Here is a 20,155-nt window from a genome sequence, read left to right as displayed (position 1 = left end):
TCATAGAATATGGTCTAAATTGACATTATTCAACAGATGCTGACCCAAGTTGATCGTATTCTCTATGACAAAAGCCCCGACTTATTCTGATTTGAAGATAATCGCTGAGTAAATGCTGATGACTGGCTCTTCTCCTAAAGTTATAGTCCTTACTTAGCTGGCCCATTACAGAACATTTGTTCTATAGGCCGAACCAAGAAGAGATCTCCATTCCTCTCTATTTGTTGCTTCGCACTCTGGAATACCGCGCCTTTTCATCTCATCATCCACTTGTTTGCGCCATCTATTCCTTGGCCTGCCAATTCTGCGTGCACCGCCATGTGGCATGTATTCATACGCCTTTTTAGCGGGTTCATCATCGCTCATTCTTATGATATGGACTAGCCAGCGCAATCGCTGCATCTCGATACGTTTAACTATATTGATGTCGTTGTATAGCAGATACAGCTCGTGGTTCATGCGACGTCGATATTTACCGTCAACGCAGATTGGTCCGTAGATCTTTCGAAGAATTTTTCTCTCAAACACACCAAGCACTGCCATGTCTGCTTGCGCAAGTACCCAGGCTTCGGAGCCATACATCAGCACGGGTAGTATCAGTGTTTTGTAGAGCGTTACTTTTGTTTGACGAGATGTGGCTTTGCTTACTTAAACCAAAGTAGCATCTGTTGTCCAATACAATTCTTCTTTTTATTTCACAACTGATGTCGCTTGTTGTGTTTACGGAGGTGCCGAGGTAGACGAAGTCTTTTACTATATCAATATTATAGGAACCAACATCCACAGTCGGTCCGAGCTCAATGGATGCATTGCGCGTCGACACCATCAACTTGGTCTTCTCACCGTTTACGGCCAGACCCACTTTAGCAGATTCTCCTTCGACCTTTATAAAGGTATCAGTTACTTCTTTTACTGATCGGCCCATGATGTCTATATCATCACCATAATCAAGTAACATGTGACTATTGGTGTAGATTGTGCCACTTCTTTTGACGTTTGCCTCTCGTATAACCTTTTCTAGCAGGGTGTTGAAGAGGTCACACGAAAGGCTGTCTCCTTGTTGAAACCTCTTTTGGTACCAAACTCTTCGGAGAGGTTCTTTCCTATTTTAACTGAGGACCTCGTGTCAGTTAAAGTCATTTTACAAAGCCGGATGAGCTTTGCGGGGATACCAAATTCAGACATGGCTTGGAATACCTTTGAACGCAGCGGGCGGTCGAAGGCTGCTTTATAATCGACAAAAAGGTGGTAGGTGTCGATCTGCATCTCTTGGGTCTTCTCCAGGATTTGCCGCAGGGTAAATATCTGGTCAATGGTGGACTTGGCAGGTCTAAAGCCGCATTGGTATGGTCCAATTATCTCGTTGACCATAGGCTTTAGTCGTTCGCACAATATCCCTGACACGATCTTGTAGGCAATAGGGATAGACTTATGCCCCTATAGTTAGAGCATACAGTCTTATCTCCCTTCTTGTGGACGGGGCACAGGATACTCAGGTTCCAATCGTCGGGTACTCGTTCTTCCTGCCAGATGGTGCTAACTAGCTGATGAATACACCTTATCAGCGTGTCGCCTCCGGTTTTGAACAGCTCGGCTGATAAGCCATCGGCCCCTGCTGCCTTATTATTCTTCAGCCGATTTATTGCTGTCTTTACCTCATCTTGGCTGGGCGGTATACATTCAATACCATCTTCTGGGATTGGGACTGTGGTATCTTCGTCGTCTTCGCTGCTATTGGATACAAACAGATTTGAAAAATGTTCTTTCCATATCCTGAGTACACTATCTGTATCAGTTACCAAATTACCTTGCTGGTCTCTACAGGAGGATGTGCCTGTACCAAAGCCATCAGTTTGATGCTTGACTCTTTGGTAGAATTTTCGGACTTCATTCTGGCTCCTGTACATCTCGATTTTTTCACACTCCCGTTTTTCCATCTCTCTCTTTTTCCTGCGGAAAAGACGTTTCTCCTCTCTCATTTTCTCCCTGTATCTCTCTCGTGCGCTACGCGTTGCTACGGATTGTAAAGTAGTCCTATATGCCGCATTTTTCTCTTCGGTGGCAGCACGACACTCCTCATCATACCATAGATTCCTTGGTGGAGGTCTCTGGTATTCAAGTATGGATTTTGCGGCTGTTTGCATGGAGTGGGCAATGCTTTGCCATTGCGCTGATATGTTATCGGGATGAGGAGTGCTTTGATTAAGCAATTGGGCTAGTTGAGTGGAATATGCTGTGGCTATCTGTTGTGATTGCAGCTTACCGATGTCTAACTTTCGTGTTGTGTCTGTTCGTACTTTGTTTGCTACGTTTAAGCGGGTGCGTACCTTTGCTGCAACAAGGTAGTGGTCCGAATCAATGTTTGCGCCTCGGAACGATCGTACATCCAACACGCTCGATGAATGTCTTCCATCTATCACAACATGATCAATTTGGTTTCTTGTTTTCTGATCTGGAGACAGCCAGGTGCCCTTATGAATATCGAGATGATTAAATCTGGTACTGCTAACTACCATGTTTTTTGCAGCTGCAAAGTCTATCAGCCTCAGATGTTTCACTGTGGAGACTGAATTTCCCGACTGTTGGGCCAAAGATATTCTCCTTTCCAATTTTGGCATTAAAATCGCCTAGAATGATTTTAATGTCATGGGCAGGGCAACGGTCATATGTTTTTTCTAAGCGCTCGTAAAATATATCTTTGGCCTGTTCGTCCTTTTCTTCAGTGGGAGCATGAGCGCAAATAAAGCTGATGTTGAAGAATTTAGCTTTTATTCGAATTGCAGCAAGTCTTTCATTCACTGGGGTGAAGCTGGATACCAGATGTTTTAGTCTCCGACTAACTACGTGGACAAATTTGAATAATTTGCCATATAAATTATAAATGAATTGTAAATGAATTTAAATGAATTGTTACTTATATACTTTATTATATTATATTAAGTATATTGAATTACCACTGTAGATCTAAGCAAATGAATTGTTGTTTAGTACTTAAGCTTATTGTGAACTGTAATAAGTAGTGAGTACCTTCGTCAATTTTATCATTGTACTAAAAATTGAACGAAACCCCCAAACCTAAAGTTCATAACACAAAAAGCCACCATAGAACTTCACTTGTTATCCAGCATTAAAACGGTGAGCATCCTCTTCTCTTCTCTTTTTGTAACCCTTCTCTTTTTTTATAAAATAAAACAGAAACCTACGTTTTATAACGTTTTCCGAACTTTATCCTTTTTTATTTTCATGCGTCAACATAATATTATTTCTCATTGGGTGAGAAATAATATTTAATAAAACTAATCCAATTATATACAGTCCACTCAAAGGTTTTGGATTCCTCTTGGTTGCCTTTCCCTACTTTGGTTTGGAATCCCCCTCTCCACTCATTTTTATTCACTACGAATCCACAACAAACTCATGCTTTACGTCATGGCAGCTATAATACAGTGCGTCACTTTTAGGTGTTGTTGTGACGCCTTTCCCAATCCATCGTATTTCCTGTATGGCAGTAATATCGGCCTTGTACTTTTCAAGTACGTCTGCCAATGCGAAGACTGCACCTTCTCTATAAAGAGTGCGAACATTCCAGGTGAAGATTCGCAGATCATGGTCCTTAAAACGTTTGCGGGGTTCGTCAACTTTAGAGGGGTTTGGTTTTCTTTTCTTTCGTTTTTTCATAGTAGGCTGTTTTTTCTAGGGGAGGGTTACTAACCCGACGCCCAAACCCAAGTTTTTAACGTTATTATGGGTGAACGCGCGGCACATATTAGCTCACTACCTTTAACGGGTGTTAAAGGCAGTTCCCCAGGTGACACCACGGGGAGTTCAGTGTCCACTTAGTATGAAAGAGGGACCAAGATAAATCCTGGGCTTTGCCATGTTAAAACCGGTCAGGACCGTTGCTTGGTATCTTCCATCCCCTACGTCACCCAGTTAGTTATAGTCCTAACTACTCTTATAACGTAGATAATTGTCGCGTGGCACTTATATCAAAGGTAATGGCCCTGACGGACCTAAATTTCAATGGCCCAAGTCAGATATAAAGTTACTGATCCCGACTTACCAATATATTGCAGACGAAGTTCCAAACTGCTCATTTTATCTGAAATATTGGTGTCGACTGGCCCAAATAATTTTAAATACGATGCTGTATGGACGATGGACTAGAGGGTGCCTATAGACGAGCTGAAGGAGTCTTTATAGACGAAGTGAAGGGAGTCTTTATAGACGAGCAGAAGGGAGTCTTTACAGTCGATCTAAAGGAGTCTATACAGACGATCTGAAGGGAGTCTTCATAGACGATCTGAAGGGAGTCTTTATAGACGAGCTGAAGGGAGTCTTTATAGACGAGCTGAAGGGAGTCTTTATAGACGAGCTGAAGGGAGTCTTTATAGACGAGCTGAAGGGAGTCTTTATAGACGAGCTGGAGGAAGTCTTTATAGACGAGCTGAAGGGAGTCTTTATAGACGAGCTGTAGAGAGTATTTATAGACGAGCTGAAGGGAGTCTTTATAGACCAGCTGAAGGGAGTCTTTATAGACGAGCTGAAGGGAGTCTTTATAGACGAGCTGAAGGGAGTCTTTATAGACGAGCTGAAGGAAGTCTTTATAGACGAGCTGAAGGGAGTCTTTATAGACGAGCTGAAGGGAGTCTTTATAGACGAGCTGAAGGGAGTCTTTATAGACGAGCTGAAGGGAGTCTTTATAGACGAGCTGAAGGGAGTCATTATAGAGCAGCTGAAGAGGATCTTTATAGACGAGCTGAAGGGAGTCTTTATAGACCAGCTGAAGAGGATGTTTATAGACGAGCTGTAAAAAATAAAATAAAACAAGTAAAAAAGTATCAATCGGCTTTGCTGGCAGAGATATAACCTCAGCCTGTGTGGATTGAATCTACGGATTACAGATTTTGTCCCATTTTTGCAATTTGCTGACAAAAATATATTTGATTTGAAGATCAAAAGCGTTGCGGAGGATGTACATGAAGGATTGGACGGACATAGTCCCTTTTGGAAGTGGGTCTTATTTTGGGAGTCATTCGTTTTGATAGATATTGTGCCCACCAGTCATTTCAGTTGGTCTGAAAGCATGCCCACGTAGAACATAATACCGAGCGTTTTTACAGCTTTCGGGCTATTTTCTCTGGAAGTATGGACTTGCTCCTGAAAAAAACTTGTACTGTCGTAATGGCGGCGAATAAACGTTGTTACTACAAAGAACAAAGCGATTCGGGAGAAAGCCTTAAACTATATTTTTCCGAAATTCTGATCTATGTCTCGTAGAAATATAACGATGTGCAACGGATGGACCAAATCGGTTACTACCTTCGGGAGTTATCATGTGCACGATTTTAGTGAAAAGTTTTGAATTTTTGTATGGGAGATGCCTAAACGAGTAGACCGATATGGTTCATCTTCTAACTTAAATTATGTTCGGACAAAATATTACGATAACCAAATTTTGGACCCAACCTTCAGATCCGTTCGAGAGGTATCGTGCGTTCCAACCATTACATTTGCTGCCATAGGGGCTTTTTACAACTTCGGGCTATATTCTCAGGAAGTATGGACTTGCCCCTGATAAAACTTGTACTGCGGCAATGGAGACAGTAAATACTAGTTGCTACAACAAAAATCAAAGTGATTCGAGAGCAGGTCCTAAAATGTACTTTTCTGAAATTTTTTGTGGGAGGTACCCGAAGAAGTCGACCGATAGAGTTCATATTGGAACCTCATCTATGTCTGGTAGAAATTTAACGATGTGTAAAGTATGGACCAAATCGGTTACTACCTTTACTAGTTATCGTTCGCACAATTTTTTCGAAAATTTTTATCTGAAACGGATTTGGTCCAAACATACTTGGGGTACAAAATTATTATTTCCATGAGGCTCATTTTGCCCGTATGAAAGTCCGTAAAGGTCCATAACCAGCCATTATTTCTGAGATATGGCTCACGATGCACATTTTCTCTTAGAATATTGCTTCAACTGCCTCATTATCTCTTATCTGAGACAATGTTACAGGGTGCCTTATAACTGTGGAATTATGTTTGCATAGAAGTTTACTTCTTCTTCTGACTAGAAAATCTTGAAAGCCCTGATAGTTTCGGTTAATGTTAGGCATACATCATCGCATCCCTCACTGTATTGTGTATACAAGAATTCTATCCTGCATAAATTTTCTTTACCTTTCCAGCTACATGAAAGATCCCGACTGGTCACCCTGCAGTGTAACGTGTGGTGTGGGAATACGCCGTCGTACCTATAAATGTAAAATATTTCTAAAATTTTCCCGAACATTGGCAACCATTAACGACACCATGTGTGAGGGCAAGAAACCGCACGATGAAGTAGAGCGGTGTGTAGAAGAACCATGTGTTATGCCTTCACATGGTTATGAAGAACCATATCATCGTGATTCGATAAAGGTGGGTGTTTCCGAACCGGGTAAAACTTATGTGTGGCGTGAGCAAGGCTATACATCATGCAGTGGCAGTTGTTTGGGAGGTGTAGAAGAGTTGATTATTAATTGTGTGCGGGAAGATAATGGACGTGTGGTCTCACCATTTTTGTGTTCACCCGAAACAAAACCAGAGGCTAGGATAAGAACATGCAATGATCGTCCTTGTCCACCAAGGTGGAATTATACCGAATTTACTCCCTGCTCGAAAACATGTGGTATTGGCATAAAAACGCGAGAGGTGCAATGTGTTCATGAGGTAACGCGGGGTGGTGATAATGCCATGGTGGTGCCCAATAGTATGTGTCCTCAACCACCACCAGCTGATCGCCAATATTGCAATGTCCTCGATTGCCCAGTACGTTGGGAAGTAGGGGAATGGTCTAAGTGCTCTCATACCTGCGGCTATGGCATAAAGGAACGCAAAGTGGAGTGCAAACAAGTTATGGCCCAGGAACATAAGTTGGAGAGACCAGAGATTATGTGTGCCAGTGCGAAGCCACCAGAGAAGAAACCTTGCAATATAAGACCATGTCCCGCCGAAGAACCAAAACCTGTTATTGAAATAAGCAATACCACCCATATACAACATGATCCTCGGAAGACAAAGATCACACTAAATATAGGTGGAGCTGCTGTGGTGTTCTTTGGAACCCAAGTGAAAATTAAATGTCACGTCAAAGGCTATGATCGTACAAAAATCAAATGGAATAAAGATGGCAAGCCATTGGAAAAGAGTCGAAAATTTAGAGTCTCCAAGAAGGGGGCGTTGCATATATTGAATATAACGTTCCGAGATGCTGGTGTATACTCTTGTGAGGCGGGTCCATCAAGTGCGGATATAACAGTTGATGTTAAGGCAAAACCAGGGCAGAGGCAGGAGGATTTGGAACAGCAACAAGGTAGGGAATTTCGTTAATGACCATAAAGATTTAGGTTCTTTGACTTAACAAAACATGGAAAATAAAATTGAGTTTTCGTGGTTTTGCTTATTTATCTATTTTCAGAAAATATGCTACCAGAAGGAAGTGGAGATGATTCCATGGAAGCGGCAGAAATAATGGCTCCAGCGAATAGGTATGTAAAAAAGTGGTTGCAGTAAGCCGGATGTATTTTTTAAAGACATAAGCAAAAAATGCCTTGGATATTTAGAATAATTCATCCATACAATTATAAATATTTGTCCTTCATTACCAAGCATTTTAGTATTTTTCTGCTCTTAACTTCTTTTCATATGTATTTTCTTTTTCCGAGAAATGTTCATGTTGAAAATCAATTACATGTACCCCCCACAACAGTCTTCCTACCACCATGAAGTCAAGTGTTGAACTACATGTGTTGTTGCTGTAGCTGTTTGTGATGTGTGGGCAGTTTAACTTTAAAAACCACTTGGGAAACCAATGGAGCAATGATTTAAGCATCATCTAGCATTTGACCAAACGACTGGCCGCAAACAATATTTCATAGTTGGTCAAATGTGTAAATGTTTGCCTGAGTCTGAGTGCTGTTTAAAGTTAAACGAACGAACGAATGCACACACACATCCAAACCATACATACATCATTTGTTGTTACTGATTCTCTCTCCCTAGGACAACACTAAGAAGGAAGTTTGTTGTTGTTGTTTTTTTGCTTGCCTAGTCTACATTTCATTTAATTGCTGGAAGTAGGTTTTGCATGGTTGGACTTTATGTTTATTCCGGGAAACGAACATGACCTCTGATGTCCTTTTCATAACTTTTACAAATTTTGGGAATGTCATGTTTTGTTAAGAAAAGCACGTTTTGCAAGGATTCAAAATCTACATTCTTATATCGATGTGAAATAAGTTGAGCATATTCTTGCAATGAATTTCAATTTAATTTAAATTATGCCCTATGCCCATATTATCCACCTGTTTTGTTATAGGGTACATTTTATAGACTGTGTTTGGACCTTCTTTATGTTCTTGTTGTTGTTGTTATTTCATACGTTTTTAATGCCATATCATTGCAGTACACAAACCACACGTCACAAACAGCAACAGAGTTATGCCCGAGAACGTAATCAACGTCCCAAGAATGATGGCAAACAACAGCAACAGAATGTGGATGGCAACAGTATTACGGGTGATGAGGTAAGTTTTCACATGATTCACTTTTTCAAAATATAATTTTATAATGGTAAAAACTTAAGTCAATAATATACATGAACATATGTACGTACATACATATGTATGTACAGATGAAACGTGGTAATTCTATTAATATTTAAGTGATTTTTTATGCAGTCGAACTATTTTATCGTTTGTTTTTAAACTATTATACATTTGTTTATGTGTAATATAATTGTTCCACAAACATCCCAGATGGGACAGGGGAGACTTCTCTCATATCAATGAGTGCACCCCGATTCATATTAGCTCAATGATATGGGACCTATTGTTTATTGCCGAGTCCGAACGGCGTGTCTTAAGACACCACTTGTAGAGAAGTTTTACATGGCTGAAATACTCAGCAAATGTCGCCAACATTGCTGAGGGGTATTTTGCCACCGTTGAAAATTGTTTGAAGTTGCTTGGCCGGGGAATCGAACCCACGACCTTCAGCGTGCAAGGCGGGTGTGCATACCATTGCACCACGGTGGCACCCATGAAAATTAAAAACTTACGATACCTATTCGAAATCGATAAAGTTGAAGCTAATATCTTGGAATATTACATAAAGATCAGTGTTGGAGCGTAGGACAGGATGGGTATAAGAAATTCCTCTCAGAAGAATATGAAAATGGGACATTATTGGATATTAATTTTCGTTGTTGTTGGGCGGTTATAATATTTTAAAATATAATATTAAATAAAAACAAGTAAGAAAATGCTATAGTCGGACGGAGCCGACCATGGGATACCCCATACCACTATCCCTGGACAATCGCTCTCCACGGAACTTCTTTTCAATGAATGTGAAAATGTAATTATCAAATATCAGAGATGTAATGTATAATACTTATGACCAAAACTAAAAAGTTATCTAGCATGACAAAGACATTTTTGTAGCAGGAAAGGAAAATTTAGTTCACACAAACTAATATGTAATGAAACCCACTTATGTAGTACTACTACTTCCGTTGTTTAACCGCTACGTTATTGAATTTTTTACCAATTTCACACAAAAGTTTCAGTCCATTTAACCCACTAGTATTATCTGATCTTCACGTTGGTTTGTACGCTTCTTCCTCATCATAAACTCAACTCAAAATTTTGTTTTTGGTCCATTTCATTCCCTGAAAATTTCACGATCATCAGCAAAAACTAATCATTTCTATTCTGGCCCGAACCCAACCTACTTAAAAATTCGTTACAATCGGTCCATAATTGCGGCCTTAAGCTTGTTTACAATTTTTAATGGACCGACACACATCGCTAAATCGCTTTATCTCGTCGAGATATGAATTTTGGCATACCAAATAAGGGGTCTAGGATGAATATTTCGTGGTGTTACATAAACATTTGGAGATATGTAGCATGGGATAAAAATGGGGTTCTCTACACAGAACCCATTATATATTAGGCAGTAGGCCCGTTATCTAGCAAACACTTTATTGCAATTTACATCAGAGGAATGGTCAGTAGTTTTTTCCCATATGTAGGCTACTTTGTCCTCAAGGAATTAAAATATCGACCAAAAATAAAATTTTTATATTTTTCATACAAAAGTAATGGTCCATTTCACCCGCTAAAGAATATCAGAACATCATTCAAAATTGTAGGCATCTTTTTCGACCTATTCTTTTACCCGGTGCAAAATTTCGTGACTATTGATGTATAATTGCGACTTCTAGCGAGTTTATTATTACACTACAAACAAATAACGGAATATATTAGGCTGTAACTCTGTTATCTGATCATGCACACCAACATAATTGGCATCAATTGAAAGGTCAAGCGTTCCACTTTCAAGTATATCTCACTTGTCCGGAATGTCACTTCCAGGAATTAAGATAAAATGTAAATTAAAAATTTTCACAATTTGCACACAAAAGGTTTGGTCCATTTAACCCTCTAAATATTATCCGATCGCCATCTCAAATTGCAAGCTTCTCCTTTGTGATATACTCTTACCTTATTTAAAATTACGCGTTGATCGGACTATTATTGAGATCTACAGAGCCACTAGAAAATTGGATAAATATTATGTTTTTGGTCCATTTCACCGGCTAAATATTTCACAATCATCACCAATAAGAATAGGGATCTATTCTGATCTGAACCTGACCTCAATACAAAATTTCGTGACGATCGGTCCATAATTGCGGCCTGGAGCGTGTTTACAATTTATAATGGACAGACGGACGGACGGACGGACGGACTGACACACATCTGAAAATCGCTTTATCTCGTCGAAATATGAAGATTGGTATACCACATTGGGGGTCTCCGACGAATATTTCGCGGTGTTACATGAATTTTTACCAAAACAAACTTATAATACCCTTTTCCACTTTGTGGTATAGGGTATAATAAAAGGTTACATAATTATCCGTTAAATGTGGAGATCACATTAATTTTTAACATAATCAGAAGAGTTAATTTATAATATCAGCAGTACTCTTACAATGCCATCTATATTCCACTATTAAGATTAATGTGTTAACAACTGTCCACAAATAATCAATTGAGGTACATACTTTTGGGCGGAATATTTAACATTGAAAACACCCTATTAACATTGAAAACACCCTATTAAAAAAATTATTTTGCTTTAAAGAAGTGATAAATTCCTGACATTAGGACATACCTTAATCTTAGAATATTATTTATAGCAATCTAAAAATGTGGAATCATCGTACAAACCGCATTTAATTAATGCCGAGGAGTGTACAACAATGAGTCGAAATTTGGTATTGATTGGATGTGCGAGACTTCGTTCAACTCCAAGTTGTGCCTCATATTTCAAGCATGAGCCCGGCTGGGATTCGTACCTATGTCTCCAAAATCTATTTGGCAAGCGAATTCCCGAAATGGGAATATCCAGCGAGACACGTTATTGGGGATAAGTTCGAAATCAACCTGACAGCATAAAAGGTCAACATAAATTAATCATTCAACATTGCGGCATTGTTTAAGCAGGTCTTTTACGTAATTTATGCTTGTCTGCATGTAGCGTTTTTTGTCAGCATGTTGACAAAAGAAAGCAGTTAGTAAGCTGACAACAGACGCTTTATGGCAGCCTTTAAACGTATCACAGCGGAAAGAGCAAATCGAGCAATCATTTTACGGAATTAGGTTTAACTTAACTCCGTGTAGACATTAATTTATTCCTCGAAGCGATTAGTAGAATTACAATTAATGACGTCACAATGTAGAATCGTAACTGAATGAACAAAATAAATAAGTGAAAGATAGAAAGGGACAAATCGAGCAACATTGTAATAAATTCGGTTTAACTTAACTCCGTGTATTCTACAATGCTTAACGACTTTAATTACTTCACCCAAGACTTTACTTCTTTACAAAGGACACATCATAATCCTACTGAGCACACAGCTTTACTTAGGTTAAAATTCACTGACGGTTTTAATTTACGGTCTAAATTACAACTCAACTCACCCACCAGCTAATCTCCGTTATTTACATTCGCTCGCTAATGCATAGACCAGGTATCGGCACTAATACAAACGCATTATTTGCGGTCTCACGCATACGACTCTTTCTCGCTCTCTCTACACACAGCGTGTTCGTTAATGCATTGCTAAAACTAAAAATCATTGAAACAAGCGACAGCAGAACCTTCTTCACTGACTTCTGAACGAAGACTGAATAGTGGTTGGTCTGTTGTTATTCTCATCAAGGGCACGTGTGCCCCTTTTTGCCGGATGCTGGCATAGACTGTTGTAGCCTCCTCAAACTAAGACATTCTCAAAAGTTCAGGCGAAATGCTAACCGATTCACAATTAAACTTCAATACATTTAATGTCAAATATAAAACTAAACGTGCGATTTTCACCAAGTAAAAACCAAAAATGTGTTTACTTTACCTAAGCCCGGATTACGTTTCTTTGCATTTCCAAACGCTGACAACATTTATTTTCATATTAAACCTCGAATATTGATACAGAAGGACTGCTATTAGCTATTTTCGTCCAAAATTCGGGAATAAACTGCAATAGTTAATCATATCTAGCACATTTTTCTTAATTATTTCAAATATTCGTCCGACTTTTTATTCATGCAAAATTTTTAATAAAATTACCGTTATTTTTACATATTTCTATAGCAGAGGCATTCCAAAAGAAGAAAAGAAAAAAAATGTGCGGTATTTTGCTTTGAAAATCCTTAAAAACTCCAAATATATAGTGCTTATAGGTGTACGAATACGAACTTTGCCACCCACACAGGCGCCATCTATACCTAAATGACGGAATAAATTAAAAATTTGTTTTGTTATTCTTAAATCTTTCTCCGTTATGGTAATTCCTATAAATTATTTCATATTTGCACATAAAATATGGAATTAATAACGATTTTATTCATTTTTTAGGGGTGTACGAATATGAACTTTGCATACTGTATGTCCTTTGGAGCACCAAGATGAAGACCCAGTGGTAGTGTCAAAGGCGGATCTTGAAGCTGAAGTCACGCAGACGAATATGACAAGATGTTAGCCAACAATAATCAATCAGCCAATAATGACACAATGACTATTTTCTGTTAAAATTTCCAAACGATCTGAAAAACGGATTCAAGTTTTACATTTTATGTACTTTTGAGGGAGGGGAGTGATATAACCCATCTTCTAATTGTATCTAAAAATGACAGAAATATTACGATGTGCAAAGTTTGAACCAACTCGAATACTCCGTTCGAGAGTTGTCGTGCTCACCAGTTACTACACTTGGTGACCGTAGGGATGCTTACAGCTGTTACGCCATTACGAGGGTTGCACGTTAACTTTCTGGCCTAACAATGAAAACGCGAATTTTTACCATCAATAATAGTTTTAATGTTTTCTTAAGTAGTGTCAAGCATGATTTAGAAACTTTTTTATGGGCTCAAACCAAGTGTTGAAGCACTTTTCCACTCCGATTGAGACCCCTACAAAACATGGTTTTTGAACGGGCTCATACGCATAGTTACATGATTTGTCACCTGGATCCATCTAATAAACGTGGTTTATAGCACATCGATCGTATTTTTCGAAATTTCTTGCACCGATATGCATTGACACGGGATTCAATGAGAAAAAACCCATTTTTTCATGGTATATGAAATGTTAGTTGGTGGAAGAAATTCCCAAAGTTCTCACGGTGTATATCGTGGCGATCTTGCATTATCCGATCACGAACGGCATATTTTTTTGGCACAACGGCCTTCATACCTTTCGTTTTTGATCGGACGAAAATGTTCACAAGTAAATTCCAAGTTTTTTTTTGCAAAGTGATTTTTTCAAGTCACTGTAAACAACATAACACATGATCGTATGTCAAACTGTCCTGACCACGTTTATGCTAAAAAATGTCAATTGTCAGTAAAATCCAATGGAAATGTCAAATGGCGCCTGGATGTTATCGTGCAGCCCTCGTATCAATAGGAATCGGTTATAAAAATTTCAAAAACGATCCGGGAACTTAATTTAGCGTAACTTAAGCGAAAATTTAATTTTTTAGAGGAAGAATTGGAGTAAACCTATATGTTCCACTCTCGAACTTGATCTAAAATTTGGAAAAATATTACGAGGTGGTTTCTCAGATTTGTTCAGAATCGATTGATGCTTTCGAGAGCTTTTGTGCGCACCAATCAGACGGACAGGGCTAAACCGACTCCAAATTTTCTGAATAGGATTTCGGGGTCTAAAACCAATTTTTCTATGAGGCACAATTTTGATCACGTCAATCTGTATATATCTCGCATCTGCACAGGATAGGCTGTGCAGAGAATAGTGAATGCAGGGAATGTGGCGAGGACAACGAAACGTTGGAACACTATCTCTGCCACTGTCAGGCTTTCACAATCTTGAGAACTCAGCTAATGGGAAACGACATAATTACAGTACTCGACCATATCAAGGACATCGGGTTCAAAAACTTGAGGGACTACGTCAATGGGACGGAACTCCTAAACTAACAACTTCCAGGACACATAAAATTAGAGCGCACACAGGCCTCTTCTGGCTTCAGTGTATGCCCTTTCTTTTTAAGGACATGTGGTGATCTTGAATCACCCCTCTTTTCAACCTAACCCAACCATATATCTCGTTAGCCTAAAGGCTGAGAGTATAAAACAAGGTGATAGTGATACAGTGTCATTAGCCTTAGCGCCATATTCGCTAAGAACATTCAGAATCGCTAGTTCCTTATTTTCTTTATCGATCTTCCACGGCAAAGAACATATCTACCCTCAGCATTTATGCTAACGGTATATGGTATGGAGGGTATACATATACACTTTCATATGGACAAAATGTGCCTCATCGAAATAATGGGTTTCGACCCAAAGTATGTTTGGACGAAAGCCATTTCAGACAATTTGAAGTTGATTTAGCGCTGTCCGTCCGTCTGTATGGCTGGCTGGAGCGCACGATAACTCTTGAACGGATCTGCAGACTCGGTTCAAAATTTGGCATTCGTAATATTTTGTCCAAACTTAGTATAAGTTCGAAGATAGGCCATATCGGCCCACACCTTCAGGTACCTCCCCCACAAAAGTTCAAAAATGTCCGGAAAAATTGTGCGCACGATAACTCTTGAATGGAGTGACCGATTTGGTCCATACTTTACACATCCGAATACATCTGTCATAGGTATGTCAGGTTTGAATATGGACTATATTTGTACACTGGTTCGGGTACGTCCCACACAAAATTTCGGATAAGTCCACTTTAAGACCTGCTCTCGAATCACTTTGATTTCTGTTGAAGCAACTCGCATTCGCTGCCTCAATTACGACGGTAAATGCTTTTTCAAGGCCAGTCCCTACTTCTTGAGAAAACAGCCCAAAAGGTGTCCAAACTTAGTTTCATTTCGAAGATTGGCAACAACTTCCCTCCAATATTTAAAAAATGTCACTAAAATGGTATGCACGATATCCCTTTAACGGGGCAACCAAATTTATCCAAACGTTGGATGTCGTTATTTTCTCCAAATTTAGTTTAACTTCTAAAGTGGCCGATATTGATCGTATTGTCTGGAGTTATGACTGAATTATTGTGGCGAAGTCTAAATCTCTATACCTCTGCATTTGGTATCTGTGATATCTTAGTTGGTATATTATATTATGGTTATGAAGAAACAGAGCGAAAACAGACAGAAGCATTTTGAGTCATTAAGGCGACGGTCATTTTATAGAATTGTTTTTAATTAATTACCTTTCAAGTTGAGCTGTAATGACCTAAGAGGTACATTGAAAAATTAGGAGTCTAACGAAGTCCTAAACATCCAACCAGTATGCTGCGTTTCAAGGGTGGTTAAGTCAGATCATAAGACAAATTAGAATGTTATTTTAATGGGCTAAGCTTGGTATCTACCATTTATACGTAAATTATTCGAAATTTGTATATACGAATTAATGTTATTTGTTTTTATCCAAACCTTTCCAATAGTCCGACTTACATAACGATATTATTTTCACTGGTTTAATATTGTTTTTCGACCTTTCTATTTCTTATTTTATTTTTTAAGACTTTGTCTTATTGGGCTTTAAGGTCCTTGTTTGTTAATGAAAAATAAAGATTATCAACAAAAATAAGCCAGAAAGACAAATTTATTCTTCGAATATTTGAGGACACGAAAAGCTTCATTAAAAAACACAATGACAAAATCATAATTACAAAGGCAGATAAGGGCAACAAAACTGTAGTAATGTACAGTGAAACATATAAGAACGGAATGAACAATCTCCTTGAAGACAAAGCTACTTACAAAAGAATAAGAACTGATCCAACACAAAAACTACAACGAACCAACAATAAAATTATCACTGATCTTTTTAAACAAAACTACATTACACTACAAGAAAAATATAAACTAACAACACATGCATCCAATGCCCCACGACTATACGGTCTTCCAAAAGTACATAAAGAGAATATGCCACTTAGACCGATATCATCATCCGTTGAAGTGCCATGCTACAAACTTTCAAAATATATTGGAAATATATTAAAAAACATAATAGTGGACAATTACAACGTAAAAAACTCATTCTAACTAAAAATGAAGTTAGACGACATAATTATGGATGAAAACGACATTCTAGTATCTTTCGACGTGGTATCGTTGTTCACCAACATACCGATACATCTGGCTATCAAAAACATAATGGCACAGTGGGAAATATTAAAAAATCACACAAAGATACCCAAGTCGCAATTCTTAAAAATACTGCAATTTTGCCTTAACGATAATAATTACTTTATGTATGACGGAAACTTTTTCAGCCAAATATATGGAATGCCTATGGGGAACCCCCTATCCCCAACAATAGCGGACATCGTTCTGGACACACTCTTGACGCAAATTGTAGAAGATCTTGACAAAGAAAATATCCGATTCAAATTCTTGACGAAATATGTGGACGACATGTTTGCAATAATTAAAAAGGGAGAAGAAATACAAATATTGGAAGCATTTAACAAATATCATACGAAATTAAAATTCACCATTGAAATAGAAGAAAATGGCTGCATACCATTCCTAGACATAAAAATTCACAAATTTGGTAATAGATTATACACAGATTGGTATATGAAACCAACGTCATCCGGCAGAATAATGAATTTTCACTCCACCCAACCTCTACAACAAAAGATAAATACCGCCACAAACCTGATTAAAAAAGTGTTAACTCTCAGCCACGAACGCTTCAGGAGTAAAAACATCGAGAAGCTAAGAAAAATTCTCAAAGATAATAGTTATCCGATCACATTAATAAATAACCTAATTAAAAAATCACAATCCCAAAATAGACCAAAAAGCATCACATCTGGCAACACTAAATTCTATAGCATACAATACATACCACGATTGACCGAATCAAAACAAATGAAACAAATTATAAATGAAGATGATGTCTCTTTAGCACACAAACCCTATAGAACTATAGCTTCACTATACACACAAACAAAAACTAAAACAGAAACAGGTGATCAAAACAATGTGGTCTATGAAATAAAATGCAAAGGAAATTCTGAACAACAATGTGGCAAGGTGTACATTGGTACAACAAAAAGGAGCCTAAGCACAAGAATATCCGAGCACAACAACGATATACAAAAGAAGAAGCAAACAACAGCTTTAGCGCAACATTGTCTTGAAAGCAACCATACAGCTGATCTTGACAATGTAAACATACTAGACAAAGAAAGAATAGAGAATAAGAGATTCACGTTAGAGAGCTTACGCATACAGCAGAAAATGGAACACGCAATAAATAGAAAAGAAGACAAGGACAACACAAACTCAATTTATACCTTGGCAATTTTTTAGTCGTGTTTTACCTAACAGCTGTGATACCTAGTTTTTAAGAAACCATTGTGATATTTACATTTAATCGTATTTATTTTTGCATTTATTTTAGTTTAATTGTTGTGTCGTAAAATTTTTACACTAACTTGACGAATTTAAATGTTAAAACTTGACGAAAGATTATATGTAAGTAAAGATTTTCTTAAAAATAAGGTGAAAACAAATGTATAAATTTTAATCTTTACTCTGTATCTGTTGTTGCCAGATTTAATAAATTATCCCTGAAGATGTTGGGAAACACCAACGAAACGTCGGATAAAAAATGAAATAAAATAATCTTTATTTTTCATTAACAAACAAGGACCTTAAAGCCCAATAAGACAAAGTCTTAAAAAATAAGATATTATTTTCAGTTTTTCCCACAAAAATACTATGGTTGTTTTTTACCTTATTTATATTTGATCTTCTGTTTCAGAAGATGTTGATTATCAATTATTGCCAGTTGAGACGCCGGCAACCATGTCACTTGATTGCCGTAGACATATGTAGGTCCGAATACCGTTGTGTTCTACTGATAATTTCGGGAATAACTTGCAATCAGTGGTTTTGCCAGGATCGTGCTGTGAGATACTGTAGGTTTCGATATTAAAAAATTAACTAAAGGGAGTAAATTACGATTCTATGTGGATCGTTTGTACGGTCAGTTATTACACGTTTCTCTATTTTCGTTTGTATTAGCTGCGCTGTAATATTCTTTGGTTATATAGAGTCTCTTATTGGCCTTTCTGGAAAGTTTTTGACAAAAGCTTTATATATCTCAATCTATTGGCTGGCTGTTAGTCACTCCCCATAATATAATTTCGTATTCTCCCTGATCATCCAACTAAAGTCATTTCTTCCGTTTTGGCATTTGAGAAGTTTCAAACGTTCAGCCATTATATTTTGTATTTTTTTGATTGCACAAATTGGTTTTTGCGTTTATCCACTCGTTTTTGTTGCTCTTGTTATGGCACTATTTGCCACAGCAACCACAACAAGAGCTGGCCATGGAGGACCATTCAAATTTACAATAAATACAACAAAAAACTGAAAAGCAAAAAAATTAATTTAAGTGGCAAAGTTGTATTATTTTGAGTTATACTCCAGTAAAAGCTGATTGTCGTTTGAGTGTTGTTTTAATGGTTGCTTTAATTTGTTTTCTAACAAAAAAGCGGACATAACGAATTGAAGGAAAAAGGATAAGCATCGTTTAAATTAAGGAGTGTTTGGGTGTTTGTTGCATTTTTTTTGTAATTGTAATACAAAGTTGTCAGAAAAAAAACCTAGAAAATGTTTCGTTTAAAAGTAATAATAATCATATCAAATGTTAACTTCCGTTCTTTCTTCTTCTCTTCCTTTGTATTTCCTTTTTGCTTTGCCTTTTTTGTTTCCTTATTATTCATTTCCCATTTAAGCATTCCCACTTAATTCAACAGGCCCAGGATGGTGAACTGTCACAGTCAAATGCCAGCAGCAGTGGTAGCAGTCTTCACAGCAATGCCTTGTTCTTACTGCCGCCGTATCTAAATGGTCTGTCGAGTAAGCTCTTACAGGTGAGTTATGTATGACTGAATGTATTTACAACAAGTAATTTAGAAATGGTCCGAAGTAAAGAACATAATAAGAAACAACGTTAAGTAATATTAATTTCATGCAGTTTATTAAAAAGAAAACACCAACAGGTTGTTGTTGTGAGTTTTGGCACCTGTTTAATTTATTACTCAGGTTGTGTTTTGAATTACAATGATTATATTTATATTAATTTGCGAAGTTCGGGTATTTCCTAACCTACACAAAAGTGTTCGAGCAACCAGAAATTTGCTTCAATTTGTTAATATCTGCCGCCTTCAAATGGTTTTCTATTCTTAACAAAACTCTCTACCTCCCCTACGAAACGGTGTCTTGTTTAACCATACCACAATACTGATGACGTCTTGACAAGTCTTCCTCATTATGACCCACGTACTCCGTGTAGTGCCACTTAAGTGCAACCTCATTTTTTAGTTGTTGCTGTTGTTGTATTCTGTTGCTGTTCTTCTTTTTAGCTTCTTTAACGGAGAAATGGAGTTCCTTTACGTGGCGGATGTTCATGCAAAGCCACTCATGTCAACAGGGACAAGACAAGACGGCAACTCCTCCTACACGTACACCAATCATCTTCTATTCGTACTTATTTATGCAGAAGCTACCTTTTCATATTTTTTTCGTCGCAATTCAGTT

The 20,155-nt window shown here is 37.8% G+C and overlaps 1 protein-coding gene across 2 annotated transcripts in view; it reads left to right on the top strand.

Moving 5' to 3' along the window:
* The window catches only part of LOC141393541 (ADAMTS-like protein 1), a 115,311-nt gene that overhangs the window by 83,900 nt on the left and 11,256 nt on the right, over positions 1 to 20,155 (top strand). The window contains exons 12-15 of one of the 2 annotated variants that reach the window (XM_073966623.1): positions 6,195 to 7,360; positions 7,466 to 7,535; positions 8,453 to 8,573; positions 19,372 to 19,488. In XM_073966623.1, coding sequence (XP_073822724.1) covers positions 6,195 to 7,360; positions 7,466 to 7,535; positions 8,453 to 8,573; positions 19,372 to 19,488 — 1,474 coding nt within the window. Of the gene's footprint in view, positions 1 to 6,194; positions 7,361 to 7,465; positions 7,536 to 8,452; positions 8,574 to 19,350; positions 19,489 to 20,155 lie in introns of both variants that reach the window. The other variant, XM_073966622.1, reaches the window with a different exon arrangement.

Source organism: Musca autumnalis, unplaced genomic scaffold, assembly GCF_047663935.1.
Source record: "Musca autumnalis isolate F117 unplaced genomic scaffold, ASM4766393v1 scaffold_2, whole genome shotgun sequence".
In the NCBI taxonomy this organism is placed as follows: Eukaryota; Metazoa; Arthropoda; class Insecta; order Diptera; family Muscidae; genus Musca; species Musca autumnalis.
The sequence above is the reverse complement of the archived record's forward strand: the minus strand, read 5'-3'. Positions and strand labels throughout refer to the sequence as shown.